Genomic DNA, 23,488 nt, shown 5'->3' with positions numbered 1-23,488 from the left:
CGCAGACCGGCATTGGGCCGCAAAGCATGTGCTACCGGGCCGCGAGGAAATAATCTGATTTGGTGATATGAATCAGCTGCACCTTTTCTCATCCCCTGTCACGCCCACTGTTGAGCTTGTACGCACGCGAGGTCATTACCCACGTAGAAACATAGAAAGTAGGTACAGGAATAGGCCATTTGGCCTTTCGAGCCTGCACCACCATTCAGTATGATCATGAATGGTCATCCATGTCAGCGCAGGAAGGAGATCAACTCCTCGGGCTTGCAAATGACGGCGGGCTGAAAAGTATGTTTGACATGACATCTCTGCTGGCATTCCGGATCAAAGTCAAGGCTAAATATCCTGAGATAGCCATGAAAGCACTGAAAACGTTGCTTCCATTTCCAACATATCTCTGCAATGAATGCAACGAAAACTAAATTGCGGAATAGACTGGACATAAGGAACCCTCTTCGAGTATCGCTGTCTCCCATCACCCCTCGATAGGACCGTCTTGTTGCAGGGAAACAAGCCCAGGGCTCCCACTGATTCAGCGATATTGGTGCGTTGCAATGATTTTATATGTTCATACGAGGAAAATATGTGCTGTGTGTTTAATATTCAAACGTTACTTAAAGTGTTATGATGCTATTGACCTACTTATATAACCACGTAACAATTACAGCACGGAAACAGTCCATCTCGGCCCTTCTAGTCCGTGCCGAACGCTACTCTCACCTTATCCCACCGACCTGCACTCAGCCCATAACCCCCCCATCCCTTTCCTGTTCATATACCTATCGAATTTTACTTTAAATGATAATATCGAATCTACCTCTACCACTTCTACTGGAAGTTCGTTCAACACTTACTTCAAGCTCCCCTGTCCTCCCCTGATAATTGACTTAGCACTATATTCATGCGAGGAAAATATGTGCTGTGTGTTTAATATTAAATTCATTAGATAAACCCTTTTAGAAATGAAATTGAGTGTATTAGCCACTTATCACCTATATTCCGGTTGTGATTAACACCCCCCCCCCCCGAACAGAATCGCCAAAAACGATTTGTAGAAAAAAATTGGCACATACACGCATGCGCACACAGGTGCCTGTGCAAGGCTTCATGGTCATGGTAGTCTTTCTTGGGGTAAACCCAACGTATTTGACTGCTACTCTTGTCCGTTGGCAACCCTACCCACCCCCGGTTGGCCGCTCCGCAAGAATATTGACAATATTAAACCGGTCCGCAGTGAAAAAAGGTTGGGGACTCCTACCTTAAAGCCATGTCCTCTTGTATTGAGCAGTGGTGCCCTGGGGAAGAGACGCCGGCTGTCCACTCTATCTATTCCTCTTAATATCCCGTATACCTAAAGGTTAACCTCCAGGTTGAGTTGACTTGTGAGACCACATTTGAAGTATTGTGTGCAGTTTTGGGCTTCTTATTTTAGAAAGGATATACTGACATTGGAGAGAGAAGGTTCACGAGAATGATTCCAGGAATGAAAGGGTTACTGTATGAGGAATGTCTGGCAGTTCTTGGGCTGTATTTCCCTGGAGTTCAGGAGAATGAGAGGGGGATCTGCTAGAAACATTCTGAATGTTAAAAGGCCTGAACAGATTAGATATGGCAAAGTTATTTCCCATGGTAGGGGAGTCCAGGATAAGAGGGATTGACTTCAGGATTGAAGGATGTCCATTTAGAACTGAGATGCAGAGAAATTACTTTAGTCAGAGGGTGGTAAATCTGTGGAATTTGTTGTCACGAGCAGCTGTGGAGGCCAAGTCATTGGGTTAATTTAAGGCGGAGATAGATAGGTTCTTGATTAGCCAGGGCATCAAAGGGTATGGGGAGAAGGCAGGAGAGTGGGGAATGACTGGAAGAATTGGGTCAGCCCATGATTGAATGGCGGAGCAGACTCGATGGGCTGAATGGCCTACTTCTGCTCCTATATCTTATGGTCTTATTGTTGCCCAGCCCTGCCATTTGAGAACAACTTCTTCTGTGGGACACATCTATCCTGCTCCTTGTAAACTATTCTCAGAAACTTCAGCTACCTCTGTTCTGCCATCATCCCCTCCAGTATCCTCTTCCAATCCACCTGGGCAAGCTCCTCTCTCATGCCTCTGAAATTCCCTTTGCAATACTAATACATGTGACTTGTGCTTCTCCCTCTCGCACTGCAATATGAATTCAATGATTTGGGAATGATATCCCTATCTTCATGGGGCCTTCTGGAAGCATCCAACAGGGGAGACAGATCTCAATTTAATACATACACCCAAAAGAGGACTCCATTAATATTCACCCTCTGACTGACCCTCCCTTACTTGAATGCAATTTAAATATTCAAGCCAAAGAAGATCAATGGGATGGTAGAAGAAAAAGTGATCTAGTGAATAGGATCTATATGGGGTCAGGTCCCTGGGGTCAGTTTCTGCACTTGGACCTAGCAGCTGCTTAGAAAACAGGAACTGCAGCTGGGTGAGTGTAGCTCCAACAATCAAGAAGCTTGATAGGATCCAGGTCAAAACAACCACCTGATCAACACTCTTAAACAGTCAATTGGTTACAGTGCAAACCACTTACACATTTTCAAACTTCCTTTGAATGCCCCTCTCAGATCTGTGACCTCCACTACCTTAATGTAAAAGGGTAAAATGCTCATGGGAATGTTACAGCCTGCAAATTCCCCTTACAAGTTGCTCACTAATCTGGCTTGAGAAACACTGTTAATTAACACTATTAAAATCATGGAAATCCTCAGCCAGCATTTGTGTGGGACAAACTTCACTATAAACACTGCTGAGGTGCTGAAAATTTAGACGGGCCTTCCCAAAGACCCTCACATTGCATACATTCATTAATACAATGTAAGCCATAAAACACCAATAGAGGCTGAGAGGATTTGGTTCAGATTCAATTACTGAGCAGTAGAATAATAGGTATTAACTTTGAAACATTAATTAGGAAAGCAGTGACCAATCAAATGCAGATATGTAACTTCTCTCAAGTTTTAATGATTACACACAGCACCAGATTAATTATTCAACATCACCAGCTGCACTGATTTATAGCACTAGGTGCTAAGCATTTGCCTCCAGATGCCCATAGAGGAAAAACTATTTTCATCATATCTTCTTGAATGAACAGCTTAGGTAGGAGACCCAAGCAACACACAAAACATGCTGGAGGAACTCAGCAGGCCAGGCAGCAAAAAATGCCTAGCCTTCTTTGGCTTGAATATTTAAATTGATGCTGCCTGGCCTGCTGAGTTCCTCCAGCATGTTTTGTGTGTGTTGCTTGGATTTCCAGCATCTGCAGATTTTCTCTTGTTTACGTAGGAGACCTATTGCTATTGCCATTCGCTTCGACTGAATTACCAAGGGAACAAGCAGCATATGATGATACTGGAGAGAATAACTTTAACAATATTCTTAACTTGTATGAATGTTGCATAACAGTTTTACATGTCTTCATGCTGCACAAAATATTCTTAGTTTATTATACTGGCGCACAAATTCAGGATATCTGATGCAATATTACTATGCGTTAATTATATTGCATGAGGTATCCAGAACTCATTCTTCAAAACTACCATCTTCACTAACTGTAATGGACCTTTTCACACTAATATCCCTTTAAATGCTACAAATCTTACAGTCCTCGTCAGAATGTCCCGGTTTGGGAGAGCTGCTGGTTACTTTAACATAGTTCAAATGCACAGCACAAACCTTTCACTCACCAACATTCTGCAACTCTGAAATCCTGGTGTCAGAGCTGAGGCTTACTAACTGTTGTGTAAGTTACTGTCTTGCAGCTCAAGTGACAGAATCAAGTCTGGTATTAGAATATGCAGAAAGGCTCCAGCCCACAGCAACTCGGATCATAGTGACTCATTACAGCAAATGGACAGGAATCCATTTTAATGTGCTTGGAGTGGAAAAGGACACGGAGAAGGAAAGATGGGCACGCATCCTTTGGAGATATTCATCCCAGGACACTGTCATTGAAGGCCAAGCAAACAACTGCTTTCTGATGCCCACTGTACTCCCGTTTAATTTCACCAGTCTCCACACACCACAACCGGGCAAGGTTATCTGAAGAAGCTGTGTGTAGAAAGAAAGATGTTAGCCTTTTTGTGTAAGTGAAAGCTTGTAGATTACAATCATGTATATTGCAAACTCCATCCTCTCAAACAAGCCCTCTTGCTGGATAGTCACCAAAGCAAATGAACAGCTTGTATGGGTTAACATACATTTAAAAATAACAAAATAGTATCTCCCACTTATGCAATGCCATTCAAAACTACAGGATGTGCCTGCACATTTTTCAGCTAAATACTTCTGAGGTATATTCACTCTTATAACGCATTAGTCAAATCAGACTTGGATAGGTTTTATGATGTTGGTTGAAAGACTAATGTTGAATAGGGTTGAAGAGACCACCCTAATAGTCTTCAGGATGCCTCCATAAATTTTTTGTGTCTAAAAGAAAAAAATGGGATTTCAATTTAACACCTTACTTCCAACAAAACAGCACTCCCTTTTATTGCTATGGAATGATAGCCATGTCAAACCTTGGAGTGAGAACCACACTCACAACTTGCTGACTCAGAGCGGAGACTGGAAACTAAAATGTGGACAACTGCAGAATTTCTTAAAAGGGTACGTAAAGTTATCCAGCCACAAATGCAGTCTCATTCCTAATCCAACACAACTCTAAAAAGATTTCCTACGATACTTCTGATGTCCACTGCCCAAGGGATCTAACTTTGGTATTATTAGATTAGATTATGTTGGCAAACAAGGAATCCTTGAGACATTTTCCCAGCGGTCTAGATTACAAATTATTCCAGGATCCTAATTGTACTTTGGAGACCCAAGAGGGACATTGAGTGAGTGCATCTACTCTATATGAAATTGGCTACTGATAACAGAGCAGAACTATGTACTGGAATAAACAGTGCTTAAATAGCAGCAATCCCTTATTTGCATAGTTCACTTCTAACCTGTGACAATATATTGTGAGTCCGCTGAAAATGCACAGTCCCACATCCAGCCACATGACGTCTCTCCAGGATTATTGCTCTTGATGCTGAGCTCAGTCATTAGGGAGAAGTTGGAGGTCCTCCATATTTTGCAGGTCTGGTCAGCTGAGCACGTGGCAAGAAGTCTGTTGGTAAGGAATAACAGAGCTTAACGTAGTATATAATAGTATAATATATCACACAATTGTAGGAGAGCTGAAACAGGAATAAAATGATACACAACGAGAGATGTTGGAATGATCGTTCCATAATACATATTCTTTGCAACAGTTGTCAGATACTGTTAGAATCACAATTAAACCAGCTCAGCTCCATTTAGATGCTGGTCCAACGGTGAGGAGAGAATTAAATCAGCAGGACTAGTGCAAAAGCCAAAGTTCTAACCAGAAAAGTAGACACTGTGAAGAAAGGATGAAGAAGAAACTAGATACGACACAATCACTACAGATGTATTTGTCAAATATATGCCATTCAAGTCTGCTCCACTATTTAATAAGATCACGGCTGCTCTGATAGTAATCTCATCTACACAGTCCTATCTTTCCATGGTAGATTTTCACCTTCTTGCTTCCTATTGCAGCTGTTATCAGATTCCATCGAGACACTTAGCAGGAGTTCGTCAACATTTCTGATCCAGTCAGTAACGTCTCACACCTAGAAGGCTCAGCAGGTTTCCTTTCCACTGAAATTCAGAGCTGACACTGTCACTGAATAGATTATACAATACAAAGCTATAACTCCATGTATCTGAAAACTATAAGCAGATTGTGGTAGAGGCATTCCTGACTGAATTTAAAGAAAATACTCGTTTATGTTGTCATGTGGGAACGTAACTGGGAAGTTAACAGCATTCCCTTCTCAGTTACCTGTTCTGTAAATGCCTCAAGGAATAAATAACAGAAAACGTGCTCATAGGCTTCTGTGGTAAACCATGTATATATGTTGTAACTCGGTTACCTGTCTGGACACACCCCTCTGCTGACTGCCCCTGTGGCTCCTCCCACAGAGTCCTGTATAAAGGTGTTCGCCTTGCCCCTCCCCCTCAGTCCGGGGGCAGACACTCACTGTGGAGATCGTATTGTACAGCGAATAAAAGCCTTTCAGTATTTTACCAAACCTCAGTCTTTTGGAGTAATTGAAGGTGCATCAGGTTCTTAGTGTGACTCCAGAACCACCGCTTAAATGTTTTGCAACTACGTAACTGATTATGTCTGGAATCTTGGCGGCCATTTTCTCATAGTGAGATGCCCCCAATGACACTGAAACAACCGATCCACCAACATGTTTCAATAGTGTTGATTCAGCTAAGAGTCTGATTCCTCTGCTTCAAGAAAAATAAGCAGAGGCACAAAAAGGCTAAGATCAATTCAATAAACAGGTGGTTTACATTGAGGGCTTAGGAAAGTAGCAGCAGAACCAATGTATACTTGATCTGACAGAGCAAAGCATATAGGCAGCACAATCATCTTAGTTTACTCTTGCCTTAAACTTTAGTAGAAGATAATACAAATGCAAGATATGTACAGTTTTCACATACAGTGCCTATGAAAAGTATTCACACCCCTTGGAAATTTTCATGTTTGTTTTACAGCATTGAATCACACTGGATTTCATTTGTTTTTTTTAACACTGATCAACAGAAAAGACTTTTGTTCAAAGTGAAAACAAATTTTTACAAATTGGTTTAAATTAATATCAATTATTAAACACAAAATAATTGATTGCATAATTATCTACCCCCTTCAAGTCAGTGTTTAGTAGATGCACCTCGAGCCTGTGTGGATAGGTCTCTGTATCAGCTTTGCACATCTGGACACTGCAATTTTTCCCTATTCTTCTTTACAAAAGTGCTCAAGCTCTGTCAGATTGCATGGGGATCATGCGTGAACAGCACTTTTCAAGTCCAGCCACAAATTCTCAATTGGATTGAAGTCTGGACTTTGCAGGACATTAATTAACGTTGTTTTTAAGCCATTCCTGTGTAGCTTTGGCTTTATGCTTGGGGTCATTGCCTTGCTGGAAAACAAATCTCCCAATTCGCAGTTCTCTTGCAGAGTGCATCAGGTTTTCTTCCAGGATTTCCCTGTATTTTGGTTTTTACCCTCTACCTTCACAACCTTTCTAGGGCCTGCTACAGTGAAGCATCCCCACAGCATGATGCAGCCACCACCATGCTTCACGGTAGGGATGGTGTATTCTTGATGATATGCAGAGTTTAGCTTCTGCCAAACATAGCATTTAGTCTGATGACCAAAAAGCTCAATTTTGGTTTCATCAGACCATAGAAGCTTTTTCCAACTGACTTCAGAGTCTTCCACACGCCTTCAGGCAAACTCTAGCTGAGATTCATGTGAGTTTTTTCTCAACAGTAGCTTTCTCTCTGCCACTCTCCCATAAAGCTGCGACTGGTGAAGCACCCGGGCAACAGTTATTGTATGCACAGTCTCTCCCATCTCAGCCACTGAAGCTTGTAGCTCCTCCAGAGTTTTCATAGGTGTCCCTCACTTATCCCACTCTTGCACGGTCACTCAGTTTTTGAGGAAGGCCTGCTCTAGGCAGATCTGCAGCTGTGCCATATTCTTTCTTTTTCTTGATGATTGACTTAACTGTATTCCAAGAGATATTCAGTGACTTGAAAATTTTCTTGTATCCATCTTCTGACTTGAGCTTTTCAATAACTTTTTCGCGGAGTTGCTTGGAGTGTTCTTTTGTCTTCAAGGTGTAGATTTTGCCAGGATACTGATTCACCAGCAGTTGGACCTTCCAGATACAGGTGTGTATTTTACTACATTCAATTGAAACACCATGACTACACCAGTGATGTATCATATTGGTGTGTCATATCAAAGGGTCGGGGGGGAGGTGAATACTTATGCAATCAATCATTTTGTGCTTTATATTCATAATTAATTTTGATCACTTTGTAGGAATTTGTTTTCACTTTGACACGATCCTTTTCTGTTGATCAGTGTCAAAAAAAGCCAAATGAAATCCAGTGATTCAATGTTTTAAAACAATGTCTTACCAGCAGGATGCCATTGTCTACCTGCTGAACCGTGTCTACGCCCAGCCAGACAAGCCAGCGAGCACTGTGAGGGTCATGCTTTTTGACTTCTCCAGTGCGTTCAACACCATCCGCCCTGCTCTGCTGGGGGAGAAGCTGACAGCGATGCAGGTGGATGTTTCCCTGGAAACATGGATTCTTGATTACCTGACTGGCAGACCACAGTACGTGTGCTTGCAACACTGTGTGTCCGACAGAGTGATCAGCAGCACTGGGGCTCCACAGGGGACTGTCTTGTCTCCCTTTCCCTTCACCATTTACACATCGGACTTCAACTACTGTGCAGAGTCTTGTCATCTTCAGAAGTTTTCTGATGACTCTGCCATAGTTGGATGCATCAGCAAGGGAGATGAGGCTGAGTACAGGGCTACGGTAGGAAACTTTGTCACATGGTGTGAGCAGAATTATCTGCAGCTTAATGTGAAAAAGTCTAAGGAGCTGGTGGTAGACCTGAGGAGAGCTAAGGTACCGGTGACCCCTGTTTCCATCCAGGGGGTCAGTGTGGACATGGTGGAGGATTATAAATACCTGGGGATACGAATTGACAATAAACTGGACTGGTCAAAGAACACTGAGGCTGTCTACAAGAAGGGTCAGAGCCATCTCTATCTCCTGAGGAATGAGGTCCTTTAACATCTGCCGGACGATGCTGAGGATGTTCTACGAGTCTGTGGTGGCCAATGCTATCATGTTTGCTGTTGTGTGATGGGGCAGCAAGCTGAGGGTAGCAGACGCCAACAGAAACAAGAAACTCATTCGTAAGGCCAGTGATGTTGTGGGGATGGAACTGGACTCCCTGATGGTGGTGTCTGAAAAGAGGATGCTGTCCAAGTTGCATGCCATCTTGGACAATGTCTCCCATCCACTACATAATGTACTGGTTGGGCACAAGAGTACATTCAGCCAGAGACTCATTCCACCGAGATGCAGCACAGAGCGTCATAGGAAGTCATTCCTGCCTGTGGCCATCAAACTTTACAACTCCTCCCTTGGAGGGTCAGACACCCTGAGCCAATAGGCTCCTGGACTTATTTCCTGGCATAATTTACATATTACTATTTAACTATTTATGGTTTTATTACTATTTATTATTTATGGTGCAACTGTAACGAATACCAATTTCCAGCGGGATCAATAAAGTATGACTACGACTATAAAACATGAAAACTTCTGAGTGGGGTGGGAGGGGGGATGAATAGGCACTGTGCATTTACTGAAATAGCTCTGACGAAAAGAGCAAGTGGTTAAAGCAGATATGAAAACAACGTTGAAGAGATATTAAGACAAGCACATGAACAGGCAGGAAATGGAGAGATATAGACCACATGCTGACATATGGGACTAGTTTAAATGAGCATCATGGTCAACACAGACAGCATGGGCAAAAAGGCCTGTTCCTCTAAACTACTAACTGAGAGGGAGAAAGTTGCAAAGAGATACGCAGGGGAATGGGACTGATGCGTATACTCTGGGAGCCACTACTGAATGGTCTTCTTCAATAAGACTTTCCATTCTCATAGTTCCTTGAGGAAAGAGAGAATTGAAAGTCTTATTATAGTTTATTTAATCTTTTGGTCTTATAACTCTGACTCTGATGTAAGTTGTATACATTTCTCTGACATTAAATGTACCTATTGAACCTATTGATACAGTCTGCCTAGGTAGTTGCCCAGAAATTTAGATTTATTGGTACACTCTGGGCCACACAGTTTCATCCAGCACATCCAGTGTATAGTCCTGGAAGGCCTCCTCATTTTCTGGCTTGGGATAGATTTCCCATCAGCTGTCAAGACCTTCAACATCATGAATGCTTGTCAAAGATTTCACAAATGTTCAAAATTCACAAAGAATCTTTCAGAAATAAAACTTTAAACATAAAAGACTAAATATACATTATACTTAGAAACATTTAAAGTTACAAGTGAATCATAGAGAAATCTCAATGATTTAATTGCAACATTTACTTACATTTCACTCAGCAATAGTTCCTACTTTTGAATGGTTTGAGTGTATTAGCGTAAGGATAACTTGACTGAAGTGTCATGGAAGTCTGCATTTGGGAATAGCCGGGTCACAGGCAGATCTGATCAGAAGATTGGCTCCAGTATTTCTACTGCACACTTCACTGTTTGCAGTTATTGTTTACCCAGGGCTCACTTCCTCATAAGTTACTGTGCAAATAGGATGATGTTTTGGATCATAAGTGTGGTTGTTTATAGTAGGTTCAAATATATGTCCCTAACACCCATGTAACCCTCAGATTCGGCTAGTGGCAAAAACTAGCCCATTCTCATGAAACTCATGAAAGTCTCTTGATTTTCAAAAGGATTTTCAAAAGGCTTTTGACAAGGTCCCACACAGGAGATTAGTGTGCAAACTTCAAGCACGCGGTATTGGGGGTATGGTATTGATGTGGATAGAGAATTGGTTGGCAGACAGGAAGCAAAGAGTGGGAATAAACGGGACCTTTTCAGAATGGCAGGCAGTGACTAGTGGGGTACTGCAAGGTTCAGTGCTGGGACCCCAGTTATTTACAATATATCTTAATGACTTAGATGAGGGAATTAAATGCAGCATCTCCAAGTTTGCGGATGACACGAAGTTGGGCGTCAGTGTTAGCTGTGAGGAGGATGCAGAGTGACTTGGATAGGTTAGGTGAGTGGGCAAATTCATGGCAGATGAAATTTAATGTGGATAAATGTGAGGTTATCCACTTTGGTGGCAAGAAGAGGAAAACAGATTATTATCTGAATGGTGGCCGATTAGGAAAAGGGGAGGTGCAACGAGACCTGGGTGTCATTATACACCAGTCATTGAAAGTGGGCATGCAGGTACAGCAGGCAGTGAAAAAGGCGACTGGTATGCTGGCATTCACAGCAAGAGGATTCGAGTACAGGAGCAGGGAGGTACTACTGCAGTTGTACAAGGCCTTGGTGAGACCACACCTGGAGTACTATGTGCAGTTTTGGTCCCCTAATCTGAGGAAAGACATTCTTGCCATAGAAGGAGTACAAAGAAGGTTCACCAGATTAATTCCTGGGATGGCAGGACTTTCATATGATGAAAGACTGGATCGACTAGGCTTATACTCGCTGGAATTTAGAAGATTGAGGGGGGATCTTATTGAAACGTATAAAATCCTAAAGAGACTGGACAGGCCAGATGCAGGAAGATTGTTCCGGATGTTGGGGAAGTCCAGAACGAGGTGTCACAGTTTGAGGATAAAGGGGAAGCCTTTTAGGACCGAGATGAGGAAAAACTTCTTCACACAGAGAGTGGTGAATCTGTGGAATTCCATGCCACAGGAAACAGTTGAGGCCAGTTCATTGGCTATATTTAAGAGGGAGTTAGATATGGCCCTTGTGACTAAAGGGATCAGGGGGTATGGAGAGAAGACAGGTACAGGGTTCTGAGTTGGATGATCAGCCATGATCATACTAAATGGCGGTGCAGGCTCAAAGGGCCAAATGGCCTACTCCTGCACCTATTTTCTATGTTTCTATGAAACAGTCTAATGCGCAACATTGAAGCTCACAGTTTTCCTGTCTGTTCGCTCTCCATTGATTTTCCACCGGTCGCCGACTCCCGACCCCATTCCAAGTCCACTCCATTCTGCGGTCTATGACTTCCCCATTCTGGCATCTACTCTCTCCACCTTCCGCCAAACAAAAACCCGCGAAAACTTCTCTCGGCCCCACAAGAAAGAAAAAACACGCCTCTCATTGGACGGTGCACATTCCAAAGCCCCTGTAATCTCTAGTCATAACCCAAACACTGCTGTTACAGAGAAACCATTACCTTAGCATTGCAGAGTAGCCATTACATTAGCAGTGAAACCTTACAGAGCATTACACTCTCCCCCCACCAAATTTAGTCATGTCCTCATGACGTTGAGATAATTTGCCAACCCTTCCTGCAAGGCACAAAGTCCAATCCAGGTGTAAAAGGCAGTGACAAAGCTCCCCAAAACAGTAGGGGCCACACTCTGTTCCCCCATTGCTACACTGGCCAGCCTATCCAGTGGTCTTCTAACTCTCCGAGACCTCTGTTCCCCCTTACCTAACTCTTCAGGTTCAGACACGACTGGGGATACTTCTGGTCTACCTGGCGATGCCTCCCTGGCCTATCACTGGTGCCCACCTGCAGCTCCTCTGTACCGTGGCTAAGCCCCACTTCATCCCTTGCAGGGTCCAGCTGCAACCCAGGCTGTCCAGATAGCACCACCCCCCCCACACCCCCACAACTTCACTGGACTCAGTGGGAGAAGAGCTGGGAGTCTCTTTGTCAATCAATGGGGAGTTAGCAAAAGGCAACATATACCACACATCCAGGCCCGCCAAATCAGTATCCCTCTCAGGGGTGGGGGCTTATCCTCTCCTGCTGTTGGCCCTGCAGTCGCCCCAGATCACCGCAGAGTCCTCTGACTAGGTACCAAGTCGGGCTCTTGTCCCAGAGGCAGCAGGTGGTTCCGATGGAGAATCTTGACAGGCCCATTCCCATCCTCCGGTTTCACCCAGAAAACTGGTAGGCTTCGCATCTGACTCTCCACCACAAAGGGCGTAGCCACCCAGCAGTCAGCCAACTTATGCTTGCCAGGTAGCCCCAAATTCCTTATGAGGACTTGGTCTTCCGGCAGGAGTTGGGAGAACCTCACCTATTGATCATACCTCCTCTTATTTCCTTGATTCTGCTTGGCAGCTGCGACCTCAGCGAATTCACAAGCCCTTTTCAGCTTCCTTCTCATATCAGACACATACTTCAGATAAGTCTATGGAATTAGGGGAAACAAGTAGTGAGATCATGGAAACTGTACAGATCGAAAAGGAGGAGGTCCTTGCTATCTTGAGGAAAATTAAAGTGGATAAATCCCCGGGACCTGACAGGGTGTTCCCTCGGACCTTGAAGGAGACTAGTGTTGAAATTGCAGGGGCCCTGGCAGAAATATTTAAAATGTCGCTGTCTACAGGTGAGGTGCCGGAGGACTGGAGAGTGGCTCATGTTGTTCCATTGTTTAAAAAAGGATCGAAAAGTAATCCGGGAAATTATAGGCCGGTGAGTTTAAGGTCGGTAGTAGGTAAGTTATTGGAGAGAGTACTAAGAGACAGAATCTACAAGCATTTGGATAGACAGGGACTTATTAGGGAGAGTCAACATGGCTTTGTGCATGGTAGGTCATGTTTGACCAATCTATTGGAGTTTTTCGAGGAGGTTACCAGGAAAGTGGATGAAGGGAAGGCAGTGGATATTGTCTACATGGACTTCAGTAAGGCCTTTGACAAGGTCCCGCATGGGAGGTTAGTTAGGGAAATTTAGTCGCTAGGTATACGTGGAGAGGTGGTAAATTGGATTAGACATTGGCTCAATGGAAGAAGCCAAAGAGTGGTAGTAGAGAATTGCTTCTCCGAGTGGAGGCCTGTGACTAGTGGTGTGCCACAGGGATCAGTGCTGGGTCCTTTGTTATTTGTCATCTATATCAATGATCTGGATGATAATGTGGTAAATTGGATCAGCAAATTTGCTGATGATACAAAGATTGGAGGTGTAGTAGACAGTGAGGAAGGTTTTCAGAGCCTGCAGAGGGACTTGGACCAGCTGGAAAAATGGGCTGAAAAATGGCAGATGGAGTTTAATGCAGACAAGTGTGAGGTATTGCATGTTGGAAGGTCAAACCAAGGTAGAACATACAGGGTTAATGGTAAGGCACTGAGGAGTGCAGTGGAACAGAGGGATCTGGGAACAGATACAAAATTCCGTAAAAGTGGTGTCACAGGTAGATAGGGTCGTAAAGAGAGCTTTTGGTACATTGGCCTTTATTAATCAAAGTATTGAGTATAAGAGCTGGAATGTTATGATGAGGTTGTATAAGGCATTGGTGAGGCCGAACCTGGAGTATTGTGTTCAGTTTTGGTCACCAAATTACAGGAAGGATATAAATAAGGTTGAAAGAGTGCAGAGAAGGTTTACAAGGATGTTGCCGGGACTTGAGAAACTCAGTTACAGAGAAAGGTTGAATAGGTTAGGACTTTATTCCCTGGAGCGTAGAAGAATGAGGGGAGATTTGATAGAGGTATAAAAAATTATGATGGGTATAGATAGAGTGAATGCAAGCAGGCTTTTTCCACTGAGGCAAGGGGAGAAAAAAACCAGAGGACATGGGTTAAGGGTGAGGGGGGAGAAGTTTAAAGGGAACATTAGTGGGGGCTTCTTCACACAGAGAGTGGTGGGAGTATGGAATGAGCTGCCAGACGAGGTGGTAAGTGCGGGTTCTTTTTTAACATTTAAGAATAAATTGGACAGATACATGGATGGGAGGTGTATGGAGGGATATGGGCCGTGTGCAGGAAAGTGGGACTAGGCAGAAAATGGTTCGGCACAGCCAAGAAGGGCCAAAAGGCCTGTTTCTGTGCTGTAGTTTCTATGGTTCTATGGTAAGTCTTTGGTGGTAAGTCACCCTTGTCAGTACCAAAACAAAGGTCAATGGGCAACCTTGCCTCACACCCAAATATCGGATAGTATGGCGAGTACCCAGTAGCTTCATTTCATGTACAGTTGTAACTGTGGACCAGATGTCCAATATGTTGACTCCACCTGCTCTCCTTGTTGATCTCCAAGGTCCTGACCATGTCTAGCAAGTTCTGATTAAACCTCTCTGACTGGGGATCACCCTATGGGTGACAGGGCGTAGTCCTCGACTTCTCGACTCCAAGCGTGCCCAGTAATTCATGGATGAGTCTGCTCTCGAAATCCTGTCCCTGATTACTATGTATCCACCTGGGAAGGCCATAATAAATGAAATACTTCTCCCATAACACTTTGGCCACTGTGGACGCCCTCTGGTCCTTGGTAGGGAAAGCCTGCGCACATTTGGTGTAGTGGTCCGTGATGACTAAGACATTCGCTGTGTTGCTGGCATCGGGTTCTATTGACAGGAAATCCACACACACCAGGTCCAGGGGCCCTGCACTCTGCAAGTGGGGCAAAGGTGCTGCCCACATAGGCAGCATCTTCTACCGTATGCATCAAATGTACCACTTACAGTATTCTTCAATCTCAGACTTCATTCGGGGCCAGTAAAACCAGTCTATGAGCAATCCACAGGTCTTTTCAACCCCTAAATGTCCAGAATCTTCATGAAGTGACTTCAACACAATCCTCCGATACTTCTCTGGCAGAACCAGCTGTGAACGCCGAGGTCAGGATATATGTTAGGGAATTGCTGTCCGTCCTCACCTCAAACTTGACACTATAGAAATAGTCACTCAGCTTATCCACCACAGACCATTTCAACTCCAGAAACTCCAATTTGTGCGTGGGATAGTTTTTCCTCGGAGGGCGACAGACTCGGCTGACAAATGCAATGGGTCTCAACCCGGTGCCCTGATCCTGATACAGTATGCCCCCTTAGCCCTCTCGGCTGGCATCCATGTGCAGTACATACGGCAATCGGGGGGTCTGCAAAAGCCAGCACCGGCGCCTGGGTCAGCAGCTCCTTCAGCGCCTGAAAGGCCTCTTTACATTTTGCATCCCATCTTGGTCCAAAGGGCTCTGATGGGCGAAGATACTCTCCACCCTCCTGTCCTTTTCCCCCTCCCTTTCTTCCCCAAGGGAGGGTAACCACACAGAAGCTGATTCAACAGGTGACGCACTTTTGCGCAGCCTTTCACGAACCTCCGAAAGTAACCACAGAACCCAAGGAACGAGCGCAGAGTGCTCACAGTCTGGGGTCTTGGCCAGGTGGTCACCGCCTCTATCTTAGCAGGATCGTAGCTACTCCATCCGAGAGACTATGTGCCCCACATAGCTAACAGACATCTTGCAGAAGAGGCACTTGTCCAGGGAAAGTCTTAACCCTTCAGCCTTCAGGCAGCCCAACACCTTCAGCAGCCTCACTTCATGTTCTTCCAAGGTGGACCCAAGCACTATGAGGTCATCCATATACACTAATACCTCAAGCAAGTTCATATCCCCCACTGTTTTCTCCATGACCCACCAGAAGGTTGCAGGGGCTCCCGATATGCCCTGGAGCATCCTTTCAAACAGGAAGAATCCCAGTGGATATATAAATGCTGTCTTCTCTTTGTCAGCCTCACTCAAGGGGATCTGGTAATTTCCACTCCTCAAGTCCAGCACACTGAACCACTTCACACCACTCAGACAGGCCAGTGCGTCTTCGATCCTCAGGACAGTATACTGGTCAGGGACTGTACGCCTATTCAGAGTCCAATAGTCCACACACGTGTACCTTCTCATTCTTTCTGTCCACTACTATTGGAGACGCATAGGGGCTTTGGGACTCAGTGATGATCCCAGCTTCCTTCAACTTACACAAATGCTGCTGCACGTCTTCTACCTCTGCAGGGGCCAGGTGCTGGGACCTCTCTGAATAAGGTGTCCTCGGTCACCCGGATAGTGTGACGAGTGCTCTTGGAACAACCCACATCAAACTTGTCAGCGGAAAAGACACTTTCCAGCTTCAACATCTTCTCTACCAACTTCCCCTTCCAACCCACAGGAACCGGCGAGTCCCCGAAATTGAATGACTCAGCGGTCAACTTTCCCCCTTTTCCCATTGTTTCTCCCCGGCTTGTCTCACAGGGAAACTAGACATTATGGTCACAGGGAACAAATGCACCAGGGGCATCCCCTGCTCGAACGTGACCTCCCTCTTCGTAATGTTCCTGACAATCACTGCCATCCTGCTTGCCTGTACAACCGAGGGCTTCTGCAATTCGGGCCTCACCAGTACCTCAACAGGAAATCCTGACTCCCTCCCGTGGTCTTCTAAGAGGACCTCATTCTCAGGTATTCTGGGAAATTTGGGGTCCCCATCACTCTTGATACTTCCCCAGGCCATAACACTTTTGGCTTCGACTGGGTGAATCACACAGTCCCTCGTCTAAAGTCAGTACCCAGCCCAATGCAGCCATGCACTTCTTCAAAAGCAGCTCGAAACACCAGGTGCACAGACAATGTTCCCAGAAAGCTCTCCCCAGCCTTCTCCTTGCAGGACCCCATCAGCCTCCTCGCCAGAGGACTGTTGGTCCCCACCAGGATTGAAATACTGCCCTTGTCAGTGGGGTCCGGACAAACCAGCACTAGTGTATCAAGGACCTCAGACACTCCCATGTCAACCTCTTAAAACTCTGGTTTCACTGACAAATAACCATTGTATGGATAATCACCTGCACTAAGACCCCAGATCTCTAATGCACTGAATGGTGTCAATGGTAAATGCGTCAGATACCGGTTGTAAAATGAACGGTAGAACAACGTGACCTGTGACGCAGTGTTGAGTATGGCTTTAACATAATTACCTTCTATCGGAAACAATACACTGGAGCATAGCACCACTAAGCCTTCAGGAATAAAGTCTTTCACTTTCGGGGGTTCCTTGGTATATTGCTGGGAATGTATTCCCCCAGAGACACCAGGCTGTTCCCTCACTGGGTTGCCTCTAAGTTTTCCCAACAACTCTCTCTGCTTAGGTAGCCGGGGGCTTACTCCCCTTCTCGTATGACACTGGCTGCTAGCCAGCTCTCTGCATTGTCCGTCCCCTTAGGGGATCCGCACTCCTCCCATCAGCTCCATCATATGGTGGGGGGGGGGGGTCACACCCACTGATAACAGCCAAGACATCTCAGTTCTCAACTCTGCCACCATCTTTTCTACCATCCCCGGGACATGCTATCTATGGTCACCACCACAGGGGACAACTACCGAGGACTGTACCCTGCTGACTGAGGCCTCTCACGCCTCTGGCGCATTCTCCTCTTGAACTTCTTCAATCAGTTCAACAAACGAGGGAGGGGGATGCATCTCACGACAGTCGGTGACCCCAAGCGATCAGGTCCTGGGACTGGGTGCCCTTTACTATCTGGTCCATTATTAACCGATCCACCTGAGACTTTTGAATGGCCCCTCTGCGCGGTAAGTAATTTAGCTGCCTCCCTAACTGAAAGATGCAGGCAGAAAGCTTCTCCCCCTTCTCCTGACACATGTTCTGAAACACTGCCATGAGCTCCATTGGGCTTCCTGTCAAGCCAACGGCATTTTCCAGTGCTTGCATGTAATCGCCCATAGTTGCTAGGGGATACCGTAACCTGACGGCTCTCACAACGTCAGCAGCCTGCCCACTCAAACTCTCAACCAATCTCTGTCGCTTTACATCATCAGAGCACTGCCACTCATCTAACAACTGAGAAGTCCGCTCCGCCCAAGTCTCATACTCCTCTTCTCCTTTAGGGGTGGGCTTTGTTCCTGAGAATAGGCGGAGTCTACCATAGCTGGGACTTTGGCGAAAATGCCCAGATTCAGAGAGGCAAGGGCGAATACTAACTCAGCATTCTTACTCTTCCCTGGGAGATGGGGACTAATTAGACATTCTAAATCCGACCACTCCTTTCCCTCACTCCCCAGAAATGATAGAATCCTGCCTTTGAAACCTCCATCCCCAGCTGTGGGAAACTCGACTTGTGATTCAGCCTGCTCCACCACCGCTGGTCTGCATTAAAACGAGAGCTGAGCCCGCTATTTTATCAAACCTCTGCTCACAATTGCAACTTTAACAGTACTTAACAGGCAAATTAACAATTCATCTGGAGTACGAATACCTCCCGCACTGGTTCAATGTTCAGGGTAATCACACAGCATCCAATGAAATCAATCCCGAATGATACCCCCACAATTGCAACCCTCAAGTTCCACTAGCGGCTTACTCTGGGGAGACAGCCTCCGGCCTGGCCAAACTTGAGAAATCTTGTTTGAGTGGATGCTGCGTGACGTGTTCCCCTGTTACTGTACCACGAAATAACAAACAGTACACAATATGCGATTAAACAATTGAGCTTTATAATTCTTAATTTGACTATAGGGTCAGTAAAGAAACAAAAAAAGAAAAAGGGCCCATTCTCATGAAACAGTCTAATGTGCCATGTTGGCACTCACGGTTTTCCCATCAGTTTTCCCATTGGTTTTCCCCCTGGTCGCTGACTCTTGACCCCATTCCAAGTCCATACAGTCCTGCAGACTATGACTTCCCCATTCTGGCATCTTCTCTCTCCATCTTCCGCCAAACAAAAGCCTGCGAAAACTTCTCTCAGCCCCACAAGAAAGAAAAAAACATGCCTCTCATTGGATGGCGCACATTCGAAAGCCCCCCTTAGCTCAAGTCATAACCCAATCACTGCTGCTACAGGGAAACCTTTACATTAGCAGTGAGATATTAGAGAGGCCATTACAGAGAAACCTTACAGAGCACACCCATGTCCCCCAAACAAAATTTTGAGTAACAAGTATGCTGGGGATTAGAATGCCACAAAAAAGGAAAACACTTACATGGAACCCGGGCTGAACTTACAGCGAAGAGCATAGCGTTTGTGAGCTGGAATTTTGGTCTTAGGAATGAGTTGACTAACATCATCACCAATGCCCCCTGTCAGGTTCCACACGTAGCAATTACCCTAGTAGGAATGAATGAAGAAAGCAGATAGTGACCCAGAAATATCAGGGCAAAAATAAAAAGAAGTAAAGATGAAGGATTAGCTTTGTCACATATACATCAAAACATTGAAACGCAGAGTGAAATGCATTGTATGCATCAATGACCAACACCGTCTGAGGATGTGCTGGGGGCAGCCCACAAGCATCGTCAGGCTTCTGGCACCAACATAGCTTCCCCACAAGTTACTAACCCATATGGAATGTGGGAAGAAAGCCACACAGTCACTGGGAGAATGTACAAAATGCTTCAGACAGCCCCAGGAATTAGCGCTGTCAAACGCTACTCTAACTGCTACACTACCATGGCACTTGAGAATATCCCTGAAATCTGAGAGACAAAACAAAGTGCTAGAAACACACAGCAGGTCAGGCAGCACAAGTGGGAAGAGAAAGATTCCCCTCAACCTCACCTTCTCCCCTCCAGCCTCCACATTCCACAGATCACCAGCTTCAACAAAATTCTTCCACAAGACATGTGGAAGACACCTCCCATCTCCGTAATCCAAATGTGGATTTTCCTTTGTGATTACCTAGTCTATTTTTCTGTTCCTAGCAACCATCCCTTCCCTTCCCATTATCTTATGAACCAGGGGACTTTGAAAGATGGCTCAGACGCTTTGAGACCAAGCTTCAGAAGAGCATCAAGTAAGCACACTGATACACTGCATGGGGGTCAAAGCAGATGACAAGCAAAACAAGGAGCAGTTACAATGTCCAACTGCAGGATAAGCAGCAAGTCTCCATTCCACATCAAAGAGCCCTGTCCAGCAAAAGAAGTGAAATGCCACCAATGCAATAGAGTTGGCCGTTATAAAAGCCAGTCTCGCTCAAAGACATTTCTTCAGGAGGTAGGTCAAAGAAGACCATGATTCATACAAAGAGAGAGCTTTTCTTGGGGCTCTAGATTCAAATAGACAAGGCTGGTGTACTACAGTTCAGTTGCAAAATGAGGCAGAGGCATTCAAAATGGACACTGGGGCAGATATCACAGCCATCTCCAAATGCCTGTTCATAAAACTAATGAAGAAAACAGGCATTACACTAAATCTGACAAACAGAGTGCTCATGGGATCAGGGAAACACAAGCTCAGTGTGAAAGGGATGTTTTCTACCTCTATCGTAAAAATGAGAAACTGTTAAGAGAGGATATCTATGTTCAGAATCTCTCCTCACTATTGCTGGGACGACATACATCAAGAAGATGAACCTCATTGCAAGGTTGGATTCACGAAACAATGCTCAGTGGCAGAAGTACCCAGAATTGTTCACGGGCTAAGGGTGCTGAAAGAAGAGTACCTTATCCAACTAAGGCCAGGAGCAATGCCCTACTCTCTGACCACAGTGAGGCGTATACCAGAGTGAATAGACCTACTAACTGGTGTGCTGGCATTGTTCCTGGTTCCCAAGCCAGATGGCACAGTGACGATCTGTGTTGATCTAACAAAATTGAGTAATGCAGTGAGGTTGGAGAAGTTCATTCTACCCTCTGTTAAGCACACTTTGGGTATGCTGGGTGGAGCAAAGGTCGTCACCAAACCTGATCCATTTTGCTCCTGAGTCACAGAAGTTCACAACCTTGATCACACCATATGGAAGCTATCCTTCAAGAGACTCCCTTGTGGCATCTCATCAGCCCCTAAACTCTATCAGATGAGGATGAACCAAATTTTGGAGGGAGTAGTCTGCCACATGGATGATTTACTCATCTTGGGAGGCTCAGATGAGGAACATGACAAAAGAATGCAAGCTGCCTTGGTCAAACTGAAACAGGCTGGAATCACCCTCAACAAAAATAAATGAGAACTTGCAAAGTTGGAGGTGAAGTTCTTGGCCACCAACTATACTCAGAGGGAGTGCAACCAGATTCAGACAAACTGGCAGGAGTTCATGGACAACCTATGAATGTATCAGAGATTCGCAATTTCCTTGGCATGGTAAACCATCTGGAGTTCATTCCCGATTTGGCACAGAGAACAAAGCCACTATGTGACCTCCTCTCTCAGAGAAAAATTTCTATTCAAAAGGTTCAAAGGAACATCTAAACAAGCCTGATGCATTTTGGAAACAAGTCCTGTGGACTGATGAAGTTAAAATAGAACTTTTTGGCCGCAATGAGCAAAAGTATGTTTGGAGAAAAAAGGGTGCAGAATTTCATGAAAAGAACCCCTCCCCAACTGTTAAGCACCGGGGTGGATCAATCATGCTTTGGGCTTGTGTTGCAGCCAGTGGCACGGGGAACATTTACTGTTAGAGGGAAGAATTAATTCAATTAAATACCAGCAAATTCTGAAAGCAAACATCACACTGTCTGTAAAAAAGCTGAAGATGAACAGAGGATGGCTTCTACAACAGGATAATGATCCTAAACACACCTCAAAATCCACAATGGACTACCTCAAGAGCTGCAATCTGAAGGTTTTGCCATGGCCCTCACAGTCCCCTGACCTAAACATCATCGAGAATCTGTGGATAGACCTCAAAAGGGCAGTGCATGCAAGACGGCCCAAGAATCTCACAGAACTAGAAGCCTTTTGCAAGGAAGAATGGGTGAAAATCCCCCAAACAAGAATTGAAAGACTCTTAGCTGGCTACAAAAAAGTGTTTACAAGCTGTGATACCTGCCAAAAGGGGTGCTACTAAGTAACCATATAACAATTACAGCACGGAAACAGGCCATCTCTGCCCTTCTAGTCCGTGCCGAACTCTTACTCTCACCTAGTCCCACCGACTTGCACTCAACCCATAACCCTCCATTCCTTTCCTGTCCATACATCTATCCAATTTAACTTTAAATGACAACATTGAACCTGCCTCAACCACTTCTGCTGGAAGCTCGTTTCACACAGCTACCACTCTCTGAGTAAAGAAGTTCCCCCTCACGTTACCCCTAAACTTTTGTCCTTTAGCTCTCAACTCATGTCCTCTTGTTTGAATCTCCCCCATTCTCAATGGAAAAAGCCGATCCACGTCAACTCTATCAATCCCCCTCATAATTTTAAACACTTCTATCAAGTCCGCCCGCGCGTGCGCAGCCCTCCGGTGAAAATGATATCGTATCCGTTAAATAGGGGCCGTGGACAATTCTGATTTGATGGAGACGGACGTGAAAGCACAGAGGAACATCTGGAGAAATTTCTGAAACGCAGGTTCGCTGCTGTTGTTACTGCGCAATCGAGAATCTTCTGGAGGGAAGGCCTCAAAATCCCCGGCTTTGCCTGCTGTTGGTGACCGAGATTGAGGTTGAATCGTTCGGATAGAGATGGTGCTCGGTACTCGGTGTCAGAGAGCTGATCGGAGGCTCGAAGTTTTCGGACGACTCAGAGTCGGACTGTGGTCAGGCATGGCAGGGAGAGTTTTTCTTCCTTCTCCCGTCTGCGTGAGATGTGGGACATTTGAGAGACTGAATTTTTTACTGTGCTCATGGACTGTTCTTCATCAAGTTATGTTGTAACTATATGTTATAATTATGTGGTTTTGTTAGCTTTTTCAGTCTTGGTCTGTCTTGTGTGTTGTGATATCACACCAGAGGAAATATTGTATCATTTCTTAATGCATGCATTACTAAATGACAATAAAAGAGGACTGCATGTCTTCATAACCTAAACCTTCTACATTCCAAAGAATAAAGACCCAACTTGTTCAACCTTTCTCTGTAATTTAGGTGATGAAACCCAGGTAACATTCTAGTAAATCTTCTCTGTACTCTATTTTGTTGACATCTTTCCTATAATTTGGTGACCAAAACTGTACATAATACTCCAAATTTGGCCCCACCAATGCCTTGTACGATTTCAACATTACATTCCAACTCCTATACTCAATGCTCTGATTTATAAAGGCCAGCATACCAAAAGCTTTCTTCACCACCCTATCCACATAGGGTTGACATGGAC

At 44.9% G+C, this 23,488-nt stretch overlaps 1 protein-coding gene across 2 annotated transcripts in view; it reads right to left on the bottom strand.

Moving 5' to 3' along the window:
- Nucleotides 1-3,972: 3,972 nt before the first annotated feature.
- The window catches only part of LOC140185540 (target of rapamycin complex subunit lst8-like), a 34,073-nt gene continuing 14,557 nt past the window's right edge, over nucleotides 3,973-23,488 (bottom strand). For both annotated transcript variants that reach the window (XM_072238872.1, XM_072238873.1), the window contains exons 6-8: nucleotides 19,431-19,555; nucleotides 4,994-5,157; nucleotides 3,973-4,091 (exon numbers count right to left, since the gene is read on the bottom strand). In XM_072238872.1, coding sequence (XP_072094973.1) covers nucleotides 3,973-4,091; nucleotides 4,994-5,157; nucleotides 19,431-19,555 — 408 coding nt within the window. The remainder of the gene's footprint in view (nucleotides 4,092-4,993; nucleotides 5,158-19,430; nucleotides 19,556-23,488) is intronic.

This window comes from Mobula birostris, chromosome 20 (assembly GCF_030028105.1).
Source record: "Mobula birostris isolate sMobBir1 chromosome 20, sMobBir1.hap1, whole genome shotgun sequence".
NCBI classification, from domain to species: Eukaryota; Metazoa; Chordata; class Chondrichthyes; order Myliobatiformes; family Myliobatidae; genus Mobula; species Mobula birostris.
The sequence above is the reverse complement of the archived record's forward strand: the minus strand, read 5'-3'. Positions and strand labels throughout refer to the sequence as shown.